Genomic DNA, 14,746 nt, shown 5'->3' with positions numbered 1-14,746 from the left:
TGCTGCTGGAGTATGATCATTAATGCAGATATTTCTCTCTCAATATAGCTGTCAAATCACCAAAAGAAATTAAAAAAATACAGTTATCATTGTCTTAGACAGACCTGTAGTCATGCCTGTCTAGACATGTCCAAAGTTAACAGGTTGAGCTGGAAACACTTTACCTGTTAAATCACTTCTATTGCACTAAGAGTCTGTTTATGTATCCTATTGGCTGATATGGGTGAGAAAATATCCTTTATTGATATTGGCTTAAAAAACAAAACAAACAAACCGCTGCATCTGATGAGCTTCTCATCCATTGTTAACCATCTGATATCATCTGTCCAGAGCCCAGATAGCAGATGGGAAATGTTTATGCCATCATTGTGCCATGGCATTCCCTCAGACATAACCATGCCAAATCAAGTCTGACAAACGTTCACTTTCATTGTACTTAATAGATAATTGCTGCTGAAACGGAGACTCTCTTTTCTGTGTTTTTGTCCAGTGGACAGGATCGTGGGTCTGGACCAGGTGTCATCCGGAGAGAACAGCGGGCCGGTCACATTCGGAGCAGCAGGACTGAAGACGAAGAAGGGAATGTTCAGGACTGTTGGTCAGCTTTACAAAGAGTCTCTCACCAAGCTGATGGCCACACTGAGGAACACCAACCCCAACTTCCTCCGCTGCATCATCCCCAATCATGAGAAGAGGGTGAGACGGGAGAACTGGATGAGGGGAGGGGGGGAAGCCAGGAGTGTTGAAGAAACCTGGTGTAAACTGAAAGGTCTTTTTTACTCTTCTGCTTGTCTTTTCCCTTCCTTTCTCTCTTTCCCTCTCAGGCCGGTAAACTGTCTCCCCACTTGGTTTTGGACCAGCTGAGGTGTAATGGAGTTCTGGAGGGGATCCGTATCTGCAGACAAGGCTTCCCTAACCGTATCCCATTCCAGGAGTTCAGACAGAGGTGTGTGTGTGCGTGCGTGTGTGTGCGCGTGCGTGTGTGTGTGATTGTGTTTCTGTCACCACGTAAGAGGGTGGATGACAAATTAGCAACCTTTCATAACCATCTGTGCCTCCTTCTTTCTCTCTCTCACTCTCACACACTACATGTGTGCTCAAGCACTCTCTCTGGCACCTGTAAATGACCATTTTTACACATCTTCAGTCTCTAACACACTCACAGAATCACACTTGTCTTCCAGGTATGAGATCCTGACTCCTAATGCCATTCCTCGCACCTTTATGGATGGTAAACAGGCATCAGAACTCATGGTAAGTCATTTTTCAGTAGCTGTAAACATTTAGTGTTAGATTGACCAACCACTGAACCCTGTCTCCTTGTTCAGATCAGTGCTTTGGAGCTCGATCACAACCTATTCAGGGTGGGTCAAAGTAAAGTCTTCTTCAGAGCTGGAGTGCTGGCTCACCTGGAGGAAGAGAGAGACCTAAAGATCACTGACACCATCATACGCTTCCAGAGCGCCGCCAGAGGCTACCTAGCACGCAAGTAAGAGTAATACCAAAGAGTAAACATTAATACGCGACCATTTCACACTTTATTTAGATGTTTTTGGCAGTAGTGACATGTTTTTTTCTGTTGGTCATTTGTAAATATTTATTTTACACTAATTGACTTTATTTAACATCAGTCTTCGGACATTCACCATCACTGTTTCACTAAATGAAACTGAAGGGATAGGAGAAGGCAAACCTCTAACACTCAGGCGGGTGTATTTCGCTCTTAAAGGAGCATTAATATTTAATCTTTTCTCTGCCCCTATCAGTGACTCAGGAATTGCAGTAGCATTGACAGGTCTTTGGCACAGCGTATGGAAGCATGTAAATTACATAAATAATAAAGTTATATTGGAGTGAAGACTAACTAATTACAGATAATTAAAAAATGTAATATTCATGGAAGATACAGAGTTTTGAGTTGAGTTGACAAGACATGCTGCATTGTCATGTACATTTTCTTTGTCCAGGTTAACTGCTAATTTATGTTTCTTTATTTACTGTGTTTTTTTTTTAAATTTCTTCTCAGAGCTTTTTTGAAGAAGCAGCAGCAGCTGAGCGCTCTGAGGGTGATGCAGAGAAACTGTGCTGCTTACCTCAAACTCAGGAACTGGCAGTGGTGGCGGCTGTTCACTAAGGTACTGTGAACACAACTACACACATGAAATATACAGTGCAGAAATCCCTAAGTGGCTTTGCTGAAAGATTTATTTTAGTTACACTAATGAAATGAAATTTAATGATTGAAAAGGTTCTGCTAAATGTGACGGGAAAATTGTATAAAGAGGGATGCTTTTCCCAGTTTGCATTAAACTAAATTATAACTAAAACAAAGGATTGGGTATTACAAACTGGCATAAGAAGTAATATGTTGGAAAATCCATACACTGACTTTAGATCCATGATAATAGAATGAAACATTATATTAGCCCAATATCAGATGGAATCACTAGTGGATGCAAGTGCTTCACATTGACCATTGAACCTTGTCCTGATCCAACCAGGTGAAGCCCCTGTTGCAGGTGACCCGGCAGGATGAGGAGATACAGGCCAGGGAAGCTGAGCTCCAGAAGGCGAAGGACAAGCTCGGTCGAGTGGAGCAGGACTACGTCGAGCTGGACAGGAAACACGCTCAGGTAAACAAACCTCCATCTCATTCAGCCGACTGTCTCTCCCTGCTCTCCCTACACTTAAATCCCTTTGCTCTTACTTTGCTATGAATCAGTTGCTCACTCATCACTCCTCTTCCTCCTCTCTCTGTCACGTTCTAGCTGATAGAGGAGAAGGCTGTGCTGGCTGACCAGCTGCAGGCAGAGGCTGAGCTGTTTGCGGAGGCAGAGGAGATGAGAGCCAGGCTGGCCAGTCGGAAACAGGAGCTGGAGGAAGTGCTGGGCGAGCTGGAGAGTCGATTGGAGGAAGAGGAGGAGAGGGGCGTGCAACTAGCCAATGAGAAGAAGAGGATGCAGCAGAATGTACAGGTTAGGAGGGATATGGTGTTTTTTTCTGCCAGAGCTGGTTATTCATAAAAACAAAAGAAAATCTGTGAAGTGACAGTAGACATGTTGATTTTTTGCCTTGTCTTGTTCACTCTCATATCAGTTTGTCCTTGTTCTGACACGTTACTTAAACTACTCCTTTCTGTCTTCATCAGGACCTGGAGGAGCAGTTAGAGGAGGAGGAAAGTGCCCGACAGCGCCTCCTGCTGGAGAAGGTTACCTCGGAGAATAAAGTGAAAAGTCTGGAAACTGACCTGCTGAATGCAGTGGAGCAAAGAGACCGACTCAGCAAGGTGGACATCAGATTAAAACTCTGTGTGTGTGTGTGTGTGTGTGTGTGTGTGTGTGTGTGTGTGTGTGTGTGTGTGTTGTATACATGTTTCTGTGCATGTTTCATAACCCTATTCAGCATTATTGTTATTTTTCTTTGAGCAGGAGAAGAAACAGTTCGAGGAGCGTCTGAGCGAGGTGACTGACCAGCTCACTGAGGAGGAGGAGAAAACCAAAAGTCTGAACAAACTCAAGAACAAACAGGAGGCTGTCATCGCTGATTTAGAGGGTAACTGTCCTAGTGTCAACCCACAGGCAATCTGCAAACTGCAGCATTTCATCAGTTCTTTTGATGTGGTTCTCATCAAATTGTTATGGTATCAAAATAACTGGATGTTATTTTGGACAAATCAATTTTATGTGAAGATTTATTTGCTGTGTATTATAATGTACATAAAAATATTGAAAATTATGAAAAGCATGACTGTCATCTTAACCATAATTCTGCAGCACTAACTAGTGGAATCTTTGTTATAGAAAGCAAGTTATAACTCCTCAGTAGTAAACTGGTTGGTGGTGGTATCCCGGATGTACAACTTTGTCTGAACATTGTCACTGTCACAATATTGTGATCTGATCATAAATCTGCTCCATCACTGTGTGCAGAGCGCCTGAAGCGTGAGGAGCAGGGTCGCTTGGAGCAGGAGAAGTGGAAGAGGAGGATGGAGAGCGAGTCGGTGGAGGCCCAGGAGCAGCTGTCAGACCTGGGCATGCTGGCCGCCGAGCTGAGGGGCAGCCTGGCTCAGAAGGAAAAGGAAATCACCACCTTACAGGGCCGGTGAGACGCAGGAGGACGTATAATAGACGAAGTAACTCAAAAAGCACGGTTTTAGATTTTCCATACATCAATCCTCTCTGTTTCTGTCAGGTTGGAGGAAGAGGGTGCTCGTCGGGCTGAAGCTCAGAGGGCACTGAGGGAGGCCATGTCCCAGGTGTCTGAGCTAAAGGAAGAAGTGGAGAGTGAGCGGGGTATGAGGGAAAGGGCGGAGAAGCAGAGGAGAGACCTGGGGGAGGAGTTGGAGGCTTTGAGAACTGAGCTGGAGGACACTTTGGACACCACAGCTGCCCAGCAGGAGTTGAGGTACATTTTATACAGTAGTACTTGTCATTTATCTAGGCTTTGAAATTGAAACAGTTGTACTGTGTTTCTGTTGTTGGATCAAGACTGAAAAAGTGTTGTCCTCTTTCCTCTTTCACCTGTACAGGTCTCGTCGGGAGGCAGAGTTAAGTGAGCTCCAGCGATGTGTTGAAGAGGAGACTCGCCGCCATGAGGTCCAGCTATCAGAGCTCAGAGTCAAACACAGCGCTGCCATAGACAGCCTCCAGGAGCAACTCGATAACAGCAAGAGGGTATGAGAACCACGCACCTATACTCAGAAACACATTCGCGTGTAAGCGTGCGCCCTCACTTGTCATCTGTGGTCTCTGTTTTCTTTCAGGCGCGTCAGTCCCTGGAGAAGGCCAAGGCAGTCCTGGAGGAGGAGAGGCAGAATTTGACGTCCGAGCTCAAGAGTCTCCAAGCGAGCCGCACAGAGAGCGAGAGAGGTCGGAAGAGGGCTGATGGTCAGCTGCAGGAGCTCAGCGCCCGCCTGACTCAGGCTGACAGAGAGAGGGAGGAGAGGGAGGAGCGAATTCACAAGCTACAGGTGCAACAGAATTCGAGGCCACTGATATTGAAGCATAATTTACCTGTGTGTTATTTGTTCATTTTTGTATCTGGTCAAGTAGGTGGGAAGCAGATTGCTGTGCTGCAGTAAAGAGATCCTCTTGTATTTTATTTTCTGTTGATAACTTTACCTTCTTCTTTTGTCTTTTTCAGTGTGAGATTGAGTCTCTCTCCGGCAATTTGTCCGCCTCTGAAACCAAATCCCTTCGGCTCTCGAAAGAGGTCAGCAACCTGGAGAGCCAGCTGCATGATGCAAAGGTAACAAACTGAAAAACACACACCAGGGCTGGGCTATGTTTTATGCTGGACTTCGACTTTTGGGCTACAGCCACAGACACTTTTAATACTTTCTCCTAGGGTTGAGAACATGGCAATAATCTTTTATTTTTATATCCCGATTCAAAAACACGTTGACTGATGCTCTTATCTTTTCCTATCTCTCAGGAATTGCTGCAGGATGAAACGCGTCAGAAGATGGCTCTGGCCTCGAGAGTGCGAGCGCTGGAGGAGGAGAAGAACGGACTGATGGAGAGACTCGAGGAGGAGGAGGAAAGAGCCAAAGAGCTCAACCGGCAGATCCAGACTCACACCCAGCAGGTAAATCAGAGACCCACACAGGCTGGAACTGCTGGTTCATCTCATTCAATGCATATTCCAAACCTTGGTCTGCAGCAGTGCAAGATTAAAACTACCCATCACATAAAAAAAGAAAACAATACAGTAGATACATAAACACAGAGATCACATTTCAGTTGCTTATTATATTATTATGCTTTCAAATTTCCATTTCCAGCGGCTTCCCTTATAATTCACAATATCTAAAGAGAGTAAAGATTTAAAATCAGCGGTTAGAAGGTTGTTACTTTGTGAAGTTTCAATGAACATATCCATGAACATTTCTAAGCCACTTTCTGATCATGCTTTGCAGCTGGCAGAGGTTCGTAAGCAGTCAGAGGAGGTGAACACTGCGGTGGAAGCTGGAGAGGAGGTACGCAGGAAGCTTCAGAGAGAACTGGACAGTGCCATTCAGAGGGAGCGCCAGAAGGAGGAGGAAAAGTTGAGAGTTGAGAGGCAGAGGGAGCGTCTGAGGGAGGAGATCGAGGACATGACGCTGGCGCTGCAAAGGGAGAGGCAGAACTGCACGGCCCTGGAGAAGAGACAGAAGAAGTTTGACCAGGTCGGTTTGCTTCCATGCACAGGTTGAAAAATCTGTCTCAGCTCATATCCCTGAAACGTCTTCCTCTGGACATCTAACTTTACTTCCTTCGCTTTGCCCCCCAGTGTCTGGCGGAGGAGAAGGCGGTGAGCACTCGGCTGGCAGAGGAGAGGGACAGAGCAGAAGCAGACAGCCGAGAGAAGGAGACAAGATATCTGGCACTTTCTCGAGCCCTGCAGGTAAACTATTTGAGAGCAGACAAAACAAGAATGTTTGTTATTATTGTTGTATTGTTATTTCTGTGATTGTGGTGATTAATCCTTTGTGTTTCTGCATGTAGGAGGCCCAGGACCAGAGGGAAGAGCTGGAAAGGGCCAACAAGCAGCTCCGTGTGGAAATGGAACAGCTTGTAAACCAGCAGGATGATGTCGGCAAGAATGTAAGAATCTTCCTCTTGGGGCTCCTTTGTTATTTCTCTGTCTCAGTCCTCAGTGAGTCACCCTCTCTTATCTGCTCTTGGATTAGGTTCATGAGCTGGAACGGACCAGGAGGACCTTAGAAACAGAAGCCCAGAACCTGCGGGTGCAGACACAGGAGCTGGAGGAGGAGCTGGCGGAGGCGGAGAACTCGAGGCTGCGGCTGGAGGTCACCCTGCAGGCGCTCAAGGCTCAGTTTGAGAGGGAGATCAGCACCAGCGAGGAGAAGGGGGAGGAGAAGAGGAGGGCCCTCAGCAAACAGGTAGAGATGGGAAGGAGCAAGGAAATCACAGAAAGCGTTGCTGCTGTTTCTTTCCCCAAATCACTCAAAAATTTCTTATGTCCCAATTCCCATGGCAGGTGAGAGAGTTGGAGATTCAGCTGGAGGAGGAGAGGAGTCAGCGGTCTCAGGCTGTGTCCTCCAAGAAGCAGCTGGAAGCAGAGCTGCAGGAAGCCGAGGCCCAGGTGGAGACAGCCAGCCGTGGCAAAGAGGAGGCTGTGAAGCAGCTACGGAGGCTCCAGGTAAAAGAGTAATTTCCCCACACATAAGCACTGATTATTTTATGCTTGTAAAAAAGGGCCTCCTTCTTTAACACTTATTTTTATTTGTCTCAGGGTCAAATGAAGGAACTTTTTCGCGAGCTGGATGAGACCAAGTTGGCTCGGGATGAGGTGATCACTCAGTCGAAAGACAGCGAGAAGAAAATCCAAACCCTGGAGGCAGAAGTCCTGCAGCTCACTGAAGTACGTGTGTTTAACGGAAACCCAGCAAAAATATTAAAAATAAATGGCATTTATTATGGTGTTGTAAATGACTCTGCATCCATTTCTCTGTGTAGGAGCTGTCTGTGTCAGAGAGACAGAGGAGACAGGCTCAGCAGGAAAGAGACGAGATGGCTGATGAAATGGTCAACAGCAGTTCTGGAAAGTCAGTATCTCTTTGCTTCTGGTGTATTGGGTTATTCAGTGTATTTTTGCTTGTGTTGCTATCAATGAATTTGTGTGTTTGTCCAGAACTGCGTTATGTGAGGAGAAGCGGAGGTTAGAGGCTCGGGTCAGTCAGCTGGAAGAGGAGCTGGAGGAGGAGCAGACTAACTCTGAACTGCTGGCAGAGAGACAAAGGAAGACAGCTCTACAGGTACGGTAGACACAGTATAACCGCACACTGTATGTGTCCACCACTCTATATGTCACCTCCTCGTTCACACACATCCTTGTAATCACACACTGCCATCGTTGCTGTGCTCGTGCTGCAGGTGGAGACTCTGACCGTGCAGCTGCAGGGAGAGAGGACGTTGGCCCAGAAGGCAGAGGCAGCTCGGGAGCAGCTGGAGAGGCAGAACAAGGAGCTGAAGACCCGACTGGGGGAGATGGAGGGAGCCGTGAGGGGCAAGCACAGGCTCAGCGTCGCCGCCCTGGAGGCCAAGATAGAGTCAATGGAGGAGCAGCTGGAACAGGAGAGACAGTGAGAGAAACAGACAAGCATGCATCAGCTGAGATAAACATTTGAAAACATAGAGCAACTAGAAAAACATAGATATGAAAGATAAATACGGGTGTGTAGCCTAAAAAAATAGTGTAATTGTACAAAATGTGCAAATCAGACTTTTAATTTATTTGAATTGATGTCTTTAATTGCTTAATGCTGCAGGTATCTTATAATGACCTGCCTTATCTCTCAGGGAACGAGCCATTGCCAACAAACTGGTGCGAAAGACAGAGAAGAAACTGAAGGAGGTGATGATGCAGGCAGAGGACGAGAGGAGACATGCAGACCAGTACAGAGAACAGGTAAGGAAATTAACATTACTTTGACTTTTTCAGTTAATGTAAGCCGCAGAATCACACACAGAACAATATAATCAGGGACGGAGTAGTAAATAATCATTTAATGGGGGTCACATCAGCTAAGCTCGTCACTATAATTGTGCCCCAGGGCACAGAGAGTGTTGAAAAATCATCCTAAAATGAGTGATTTATCCGGCTCAGTCCAACCTAATCCTAATCCTGCCCTGGCATCTGTGTGTTCATTGGGGAGATAGAGCATAGTCCACTCCGAAAAATAAATCCCTCAACTACAGCAGAGACACCGACTCTCCTCCCAAAACATCATCAAGATAATCTGCCAGATTTAATCTGACTCGTGATCCCTATCAGTCCTCCTGTTCCCAGACTAATCTCTCTTTTTATATACCCGTCCCCCTTCTCTTACTCCTGTTCCCTTCTTTCCTCCGATCTCATGTCTCACCCTGACCTCTGCAATACGCTATGTCATTTCCCTCCTCTTCCCCAACCCCCCCCCCCCCCCCCCCACTCTCCAGCTGGATAAGTCGATGGTCCGGCTGAAGCAGCTGAAGAGGCAGCTGGAGGAGGTGGAGGAGGAGAACTCACGCTCCAACGCCCAGAAGAGGAAGCTGCAGAGAGAGCTGGAGGAGCTCACCGACAGCAGTCAGACCATGACACGAGAGATCACCTCCCTCCGCAGCCAGCTCAGGTAACCACGTGTGTGTGTGTGTGTGAGAGTATGTGCATGTATTTTTTGTTATTGAGTGATCATCATTTATGGTTGTTTCGTTTGTTTTTAACCCACCCTTCAATAACTTGATATGATTTGTTTTGCTTTGCTCTTTTGTTGCATCCATTTGTGTCCATCTAACTCTGATTCACTGTCCATCTGTCTGCGTCACACCAACACTCAGCATCCCTGAATGGAGACCAGATAAGTAGGTCACCATGTGTTATTTTTATTTATTTATTTATTTTATGATTTGGGCGGAAAGGTTGAGATTGTTAGTACATCTACAATTCACATAGTTCATGTGTCGGACATTTTGCAACCTTTTTTTATTGTTTGCTTAAGTCTTGTGCATTTCATCAGCTATGTAACCTATTTAAAGGAATAGTTTCATGTATTGGGAAATAAGTTTTGTTTTCTTGGCAAAAGTTAGTCTGTCTGTATAGTAAATATGAAGCTGCAGCCAGCAGCTTGTTAGCTTAGCTTAGTGTAAAGACACAAGGGGAAACAGGTAGCCTGGCTCTGTCCAAAGGCTGCTGCCTGTAGCTTCATTTTCACCATACAGCAAAATATTGAATGTCACAAGGCCAAATTTACTCTGATATCAGCTTCTACAAGTTGTGACAGACGTTTTTCACTACAACTAAACTGTTGATTACTTGAGGAATAATAAAAAAAACAATAATGAAAAAAATGTTAGTTATAGTAGTTAGAGGTAGTTAGTAGTTTTGAATCACTGCCCTGTGGTGTGTTTGCTGCCTGTTCACACCAGGACATACTCTAAATGTCTGTCTCTCCTCTTGTCCAGGCGTGCTCCGTTGCCCCTGGCAATGCGCGGCCGCAGAGCGCTGGTCGATGATCTCTCGTTGGAGAACTCTGACTCGGAGGAGCCCCCAGCCTCCCCGACTCCCTCCTCTGGACTCCCAGGAACCCCAACTCCCTCCTCTGACCACAGTCTAGACCCTCCACCACCCTACACCGTCAACAACACAGAGTGACGCACACACAGACACACTCTCACAGCCTGGACTACTCAGGGGTGAAGGAGTGACATGCACACACTACACAACATTGTAGTAAACAAGCAAAGTCATTTAGGATGCATACATCAGGCGCTATAACTATAAAACAACCTCTGATATATTGATGCTCTTTAAGATTTTGCCTCATTTTTTCTGAACAAGAACAGGAAACATGTAAAAATTAGATTTTACAAAGAGGCAACTGGAATTAATTTTTATTTTGTAACAAACTGTGACATACAAAGCGACATAAAAAAGACTGGAAATTTCTACATTACATTGCATTACATCTCTGTAATGCACTTCTGAAAAACTAAACTACATCTCCTAGAGTTCGAAGGGGAAAGTGAATTACTACCAACAAATTTCATGATGCTGTGCAGTACTTAGAGAGCAGAAAACATTATGGTGGTCATGTCTTTTACATTAGGAGGTATTTCAAAACTAAGCCATGTTTAACCCTTTGATGAGGATTGAAAAAATATACAATCTGATTTCACAAAGGGCTGCTGGAGGAAAATACTTCTGAAAGGTGTTAAGACAATCTATATCAATGCTACATTAAAACAGCAGACAAGATAAATCAAATACAGACATGGAAGGGAGAATTTCACCTTCTGTACGAGCGTGCGTTAAATGTGAATTTTGACATCTTCATATGTCGAATAACTTTTTAAAATACACAAATGAACATTGGAATAATCTATAAAACAGAGAGAGAAAAATCGTTGGACAGACAACAATATTTAATCAAACTTGTATTAAAATGGTTGATTAGAAACTGGGAAGCATTACACTAAGATCCATAATATATTGATCTCATTTTCATATTCCGCTGGTCATAATTTTAGTACATTTGACCATAAGAAGCAGTCTACATGCAGCCACACTCGCTGCGTTAAGGTTGTACTAAATGAAAATCCTTTTTCTATAGATTAGAAACAGTAGGTTGTTAGACAATGCAGTAGGTAGTATTAGATAGTTTCTTTAACTAAAGTCTTAACATATTGCTTCAGAAATTTGAATTTGTATAATTTATATGAAATATGAACTTAAGTTATTGATCGCTGGTTGTTTTCTTTACAACTCCGTCTTAGGGGGGAAGCATGTTAGTCTGATTATTTCTGCTCCTGATGGGGCTGATGTCAGCCTGGACTGGGTTATATTCATGGACAGTGTAGACTTGTCTCAGTCAGCGTTACAGGATCAGGTCTTTTTGCATGGAGACCTCTCTGGTTAAAGTCATTGCTGGTGTAGAAAACAACAACAAAATTATGAATTGTCTGCCACAGCAACGTTATTACTACTGTATTAATTTATGTTTTCATCCAAAGCAAAACAAATTGTGACAATGAACATTTTGCCCTTGTTTTAGACTGATAAACACATCACAATTTTATTTTGACAAGCATCTTGTACATTGTAATTTTGATTTTTACTGATTAGCTGTGTAAATTATTGATCAAACAAAGCTTTTGTGTTTAACCAAATGGTGGGCGTATGGATGAGAAAAAGGGACTTAAATTTGTAGGAAACATAGAATAGCTGTAGAATAGAATAGATGACAAGAGTGGAGGTTAGATGTTAGGTGTTCTACCATCATCCTGTCTCTCTACTGGATGGTTTCCTTAGTAGAATAAACTCAGTCTCTGCTCACAGTTCCTATGTAGAAGATTGTAGAATAAGAGCGCACCAGGCTCAAAGCGTTTTCAGATACTAGTAGTATTAGATTTAAAAAAAAGACAATGGAGGCACTGAGGAATGAATTTTTATGAAGCAAACGGCAAGTAGAACAAAAAGTAGATTTTTTTTTTTACCCTAGCTAACAAAACTCAAAATGATGTGTGTGTGGTGTAAACCATACAGATACAGTTTGATGACGACCCTGCTGTGAAACAGACAATATTTTTTGTGAAACCTGGTTTTAAAGGTATTTTCCTTTTAGGTGAAACATCTCCATTTTTATCTGTTTTAGTTTTGTTTAGGACCTTCTTCAGCACCTGTTTGCCTGTCACAGCTTTAAGGCTGTCCGGGATGTTAATGTGATAGAGAAATGTTTTAAAAGGAATAGTTCAACATTTTGGAGAAATACGCTGCCTCTGTCCAAAGCACCTCTAAAGCTCGCTGATTTGCACTTGTACCTGTGTTTAATCCGTAGAAAAAACCTGAAATGTAAAAGCATTACATTGTATAAAGGCAGTTATGTGCCAGGCATTTTTTTACTAAGCAGAGACTTCAGGAAGTTCCTGTTCCAGTCCAAGAAATAGCCAGACACATAGTTACCTATAAAGCAACTTGTGACAAAAAAGCTGATTTAAGTGTGTTTCCAGAAATAGTGAGCTATTCCTTAAATGAACTGAGACATGCTGCTTAAATTAGAAAGAATGTCACTTGCGCTTTAACTTTCGATTGGAACTGAAAGACAAAGATTGTGTTGCTGAAATCACAAATTATGTTTCTGGAATTGTTCTGAATGTCTTTCTGGATTTATGTTTATACTATACAACAAAGGGTTAATGATCCAGTTGGTGTTCACCATTGATCACACACAGGACCAGTACAGTAATTTTCGGTAATCAGGGTTGTCATTGCTGCCCCCTGTTCTTCCCTCTGTTTAAGTTAACAGGTTTATATTGCACTGACAAAACAAGAACAATAAGCATGTACTCAACAGACCTGACCTCCCATGTTTATCCATACTTTCAGCTTCTTCTTTTTTTTTTCGTTTTTGCCGGGTTCACCATAATTCACAGTTAGTGACAGGTGTAGAAAGATCAAACCAGTGGGGTCAAGAAAGATTTTGACTATGATGACATATGTTTAACACCCTATTCAAGGGTTTTATTTTTTATTTTCTGTTTGTACAGTTATTTTACTTTAGCAATATGCAAAGGATTTTGTTTGAAGCTCTGTTTTTTTTTAAAATATTGTGTAAATGCTGCACTTTACACACTACCAGTGGAGACACAGCCAGACTGTCAGTACATCATGTCTGCTTTGTCAGGTTATAATTCATTGCGAAGAGGAGGACATAGTATTAAGCCAAATGAGCTGATGGCATGTGTCATCACGACACAGTCTGCCACTCTGAACTATTCACTTAAATGTTGTAATCTCAAAATGTCATATCAGCGTCTAAGCGTGGCGACTTTGTTCACGCCTTGATAGACCAAAATCTGAAGACACGTGGATTGAAGTGCTGTAACGAGAACAGAGTGGTTCTGCTCACCTGTAGCAAGAGACAAGGCTGGTGGTTCTCTGAGGTGTTATTTTTCTCTCTGTGTTTGTTTATGGCGACTGTGGAACTTGAAACATTTTGGAAATGTGTTTTATTGTTTTAGCCTTTTTTTTGTTAATGATGCTGTAATTATAAAAACATCTGACTGGGGTTAACTTTAATATATGTCGTTGGTTTTGATCTTTGTGTGTCTGTGTGTTTCTTTGCACAGGTTGGGTGTCCATGCACAGAGACAGGAGCAAACACAAAGGCTCATACAAACACACTTTAGAACTGTCACAGAGCATTTATCAATTTTATTGACATTATATATATTTGACACTTTTCATACTTAGATCATAATACCACTGTAATCAACACAGAGATTGACACACATACACACTCACACACAACTCAAATAACAGTTAAACCCTGAAACATAAATACACGTCAGGCTAAGTGTAATGTGTAATATTTACTGTCAGTCCAACACTTTTTTTTCTCCTAGCAGTCAGGTGACTTCCTTTCCTTCAGGATATCAGTGAACAGCCAGTCATCCTCATGTGGTGGTGTTGGAATGGGACGGTGCTCAGGATTATGAAGTGGGGCAGAGAATGACTGAGCAACACCCTCAAATGGTGTAAAATTTAGGTTATTTTCACAGTTTACCATCATACAGGGACTCTCTTCCTCAGGTTGCTGGTATGTCTGTAGGTGTGAGATGTTGTAGTGACAGCAGACCGACGAGGGGAACTGGTTTTGAGCGATGTCTGAACCTTGAGATGGTTTAAAATTGTTGAACTGTGTCCCTGCAGTGTGGTTTATGGTCGATCCCTGGTCTCCATGGCAATTGTATCCATGTTCATATCTGTACTCACCTCTCTCACAGTGTAGATCCTCCACCTCTGATTTATTGCTGCACAGCCTTTCAGTATAACTATCTGACTGGTCTGCAAATGTCAAGTTATCTGCACCAACCTCCTGCCCCACATCACCTTGGCATGCACAGATACTTTCAAAATAGGCATCTACATCCATACAGCCTCCTGAGTCCTTGTTGCTAAATAGATCCATTATGTCTGTCCATGGACTCTCTGCAATGTCAGCGATGCTTTTCTGAGCCTGTGTGCAGGTCGAGAAGTCTGTGAACATTTGGATTGAGAAGTCGCAAGAGTCAAGAGACAGCGGAGAGAGCTCTGGAGAGAAGGAAGGAGACATGTCCACATTTTGGTCAAACTGGAGGAAGCTTGAGTTGTGTCGAGCTGTTTGAGTGTCTTCTGAGAGGTTGTTGATTGACTTCAGTGGACTTTCTTCGTCATAATACTCAGTATGAAAGAGCTCTGTACCTTTGGGGGAGGTAATAGATGTGAA

General features: G+C 43.5%; 1 protein-coding gene across 2 annotated transcripts in view; it reads left to right on the top strand.

Moving 5' to 3' along the window:
* myh14 (myosin, heavy chain 14, non-muscle) overlaps window positions 1–13,576 on the top strand; it is a 29,061-nt gene extending 15,485 nt beyond the window's left edge. For both annotated transcript variants that reach the window (XM_041044542.1, XM_041044540.1), the window contains 28 exons: window positions 491–696; window positions 825–946; window positions 1,185–1,254; window positions 1,329–1,489; window positions 2,027–2,135; window positions 2,502–2,633; window positions 2,769–2,975; window positions 3,149–3,286; window positions 3,429–3,552; window positions 3,930–4,101; window positions 4,192–4,404; window positions 4,529–4,673; window positions 4,763–4,969; window positions 5,143–5,247; window positions 5,434–5,586; window positions 5,918–6,166; window positions 6,271–6,384; window positions 6,486–6,584; window positions 6,671–6,883; window positions 6,982–7,143; window positions 7,237–7,365; window positions 7,461–7,549; window positions 7,636–7,759; window positions 7,878–8,086; window positions 8,304–8,412; window positions 8,943–9,115; window positions 9,321–9,344; window positions 9,945–13,576. In XM_041044542.1, coding sequence (XP_040900476.1) covers window positions 491–696; window positions 825–946; window positions 1,185–1,254; window positions 1,329–1,489; window positions 2,027–2,135; window positions 2,502–2,633; window positions 2,769–2,975; window positions 3,149–3,286; window positions 3,429–3,552; window positions 3,930–4,101; window positions 4,192–4,404; window positions 4,529–4,673; window positions 4,763–4,969; window positions 5,143–5,247; window positions 5,434–5,586; window positions 5,918–6,166; window positions 6,271–6,384; window positions 6,486–6,584; window positions 6,671–6,883; window positions 6,982–7,143; window positions 7,237–7,365; window positions 7,461–7,549; window positions 7,636–7,759; window positions 7,878–8,086; window positions 8,304–8,412; window positions 8,943–9,115; window positions 9,321–9,344; window positions 9,945–10,134 — 4,148 coding nt within the window. In that variant the 3' untranslated portion in view covers window positions 10,135–13,576. The remainder of the gene's footprint in view (window positions 1–490; window positions 697–824; window positions 947–1,184; window positions 1,255–1,328; window positions 1,490–2,026; window positions 2,136–2,501; window positions 2,634–2,768; window positions 2,976–3,148; window positions 3,287–3,428; window positions 3,553–3,929; window positions 4,102–4,191; window positions 4,405–4,528; window positions 4,674–4,762; window positions 4,970–5,142; window positions 5,248–5,433; window positions 5,587–5,917; window positions 6,167–6,270; window positions 6,385–6,485; window positions 6,585–6,670; window positions 6,884–6,981; window positions 7,144–7,236; window positions 7,366–7,460; window positions 7,550–7,635; window positions 7,760–7,877; window positions 8,087–8,303; window positions 8,413–8,942; window positions 9,116–9,320; window positions 9,345–9,944) is intronic.
* Window positions 13,577–14,746: the final 1,170 nt, after the last annotated feature.

The sequence above is a fragment of the Toxotes jaculatrix genome, chromosome 8, assembly GCF_017976425.1.
Source record: "Toxotes jaculatrix isolate fToxJac2 chromosome 8, fToxJac2.pri, whole genome shotgun sequence".
Taxonomy (NCBI): domain Eukaryota; kingdom Metazoa; phylum Chordata; class Actinopteri; family Toxotidae; genus Toxotes; species Toxotes jaculatrix.
This window is presented reverse-complemented; position numbering and strand designations above follow the sequence as displayed.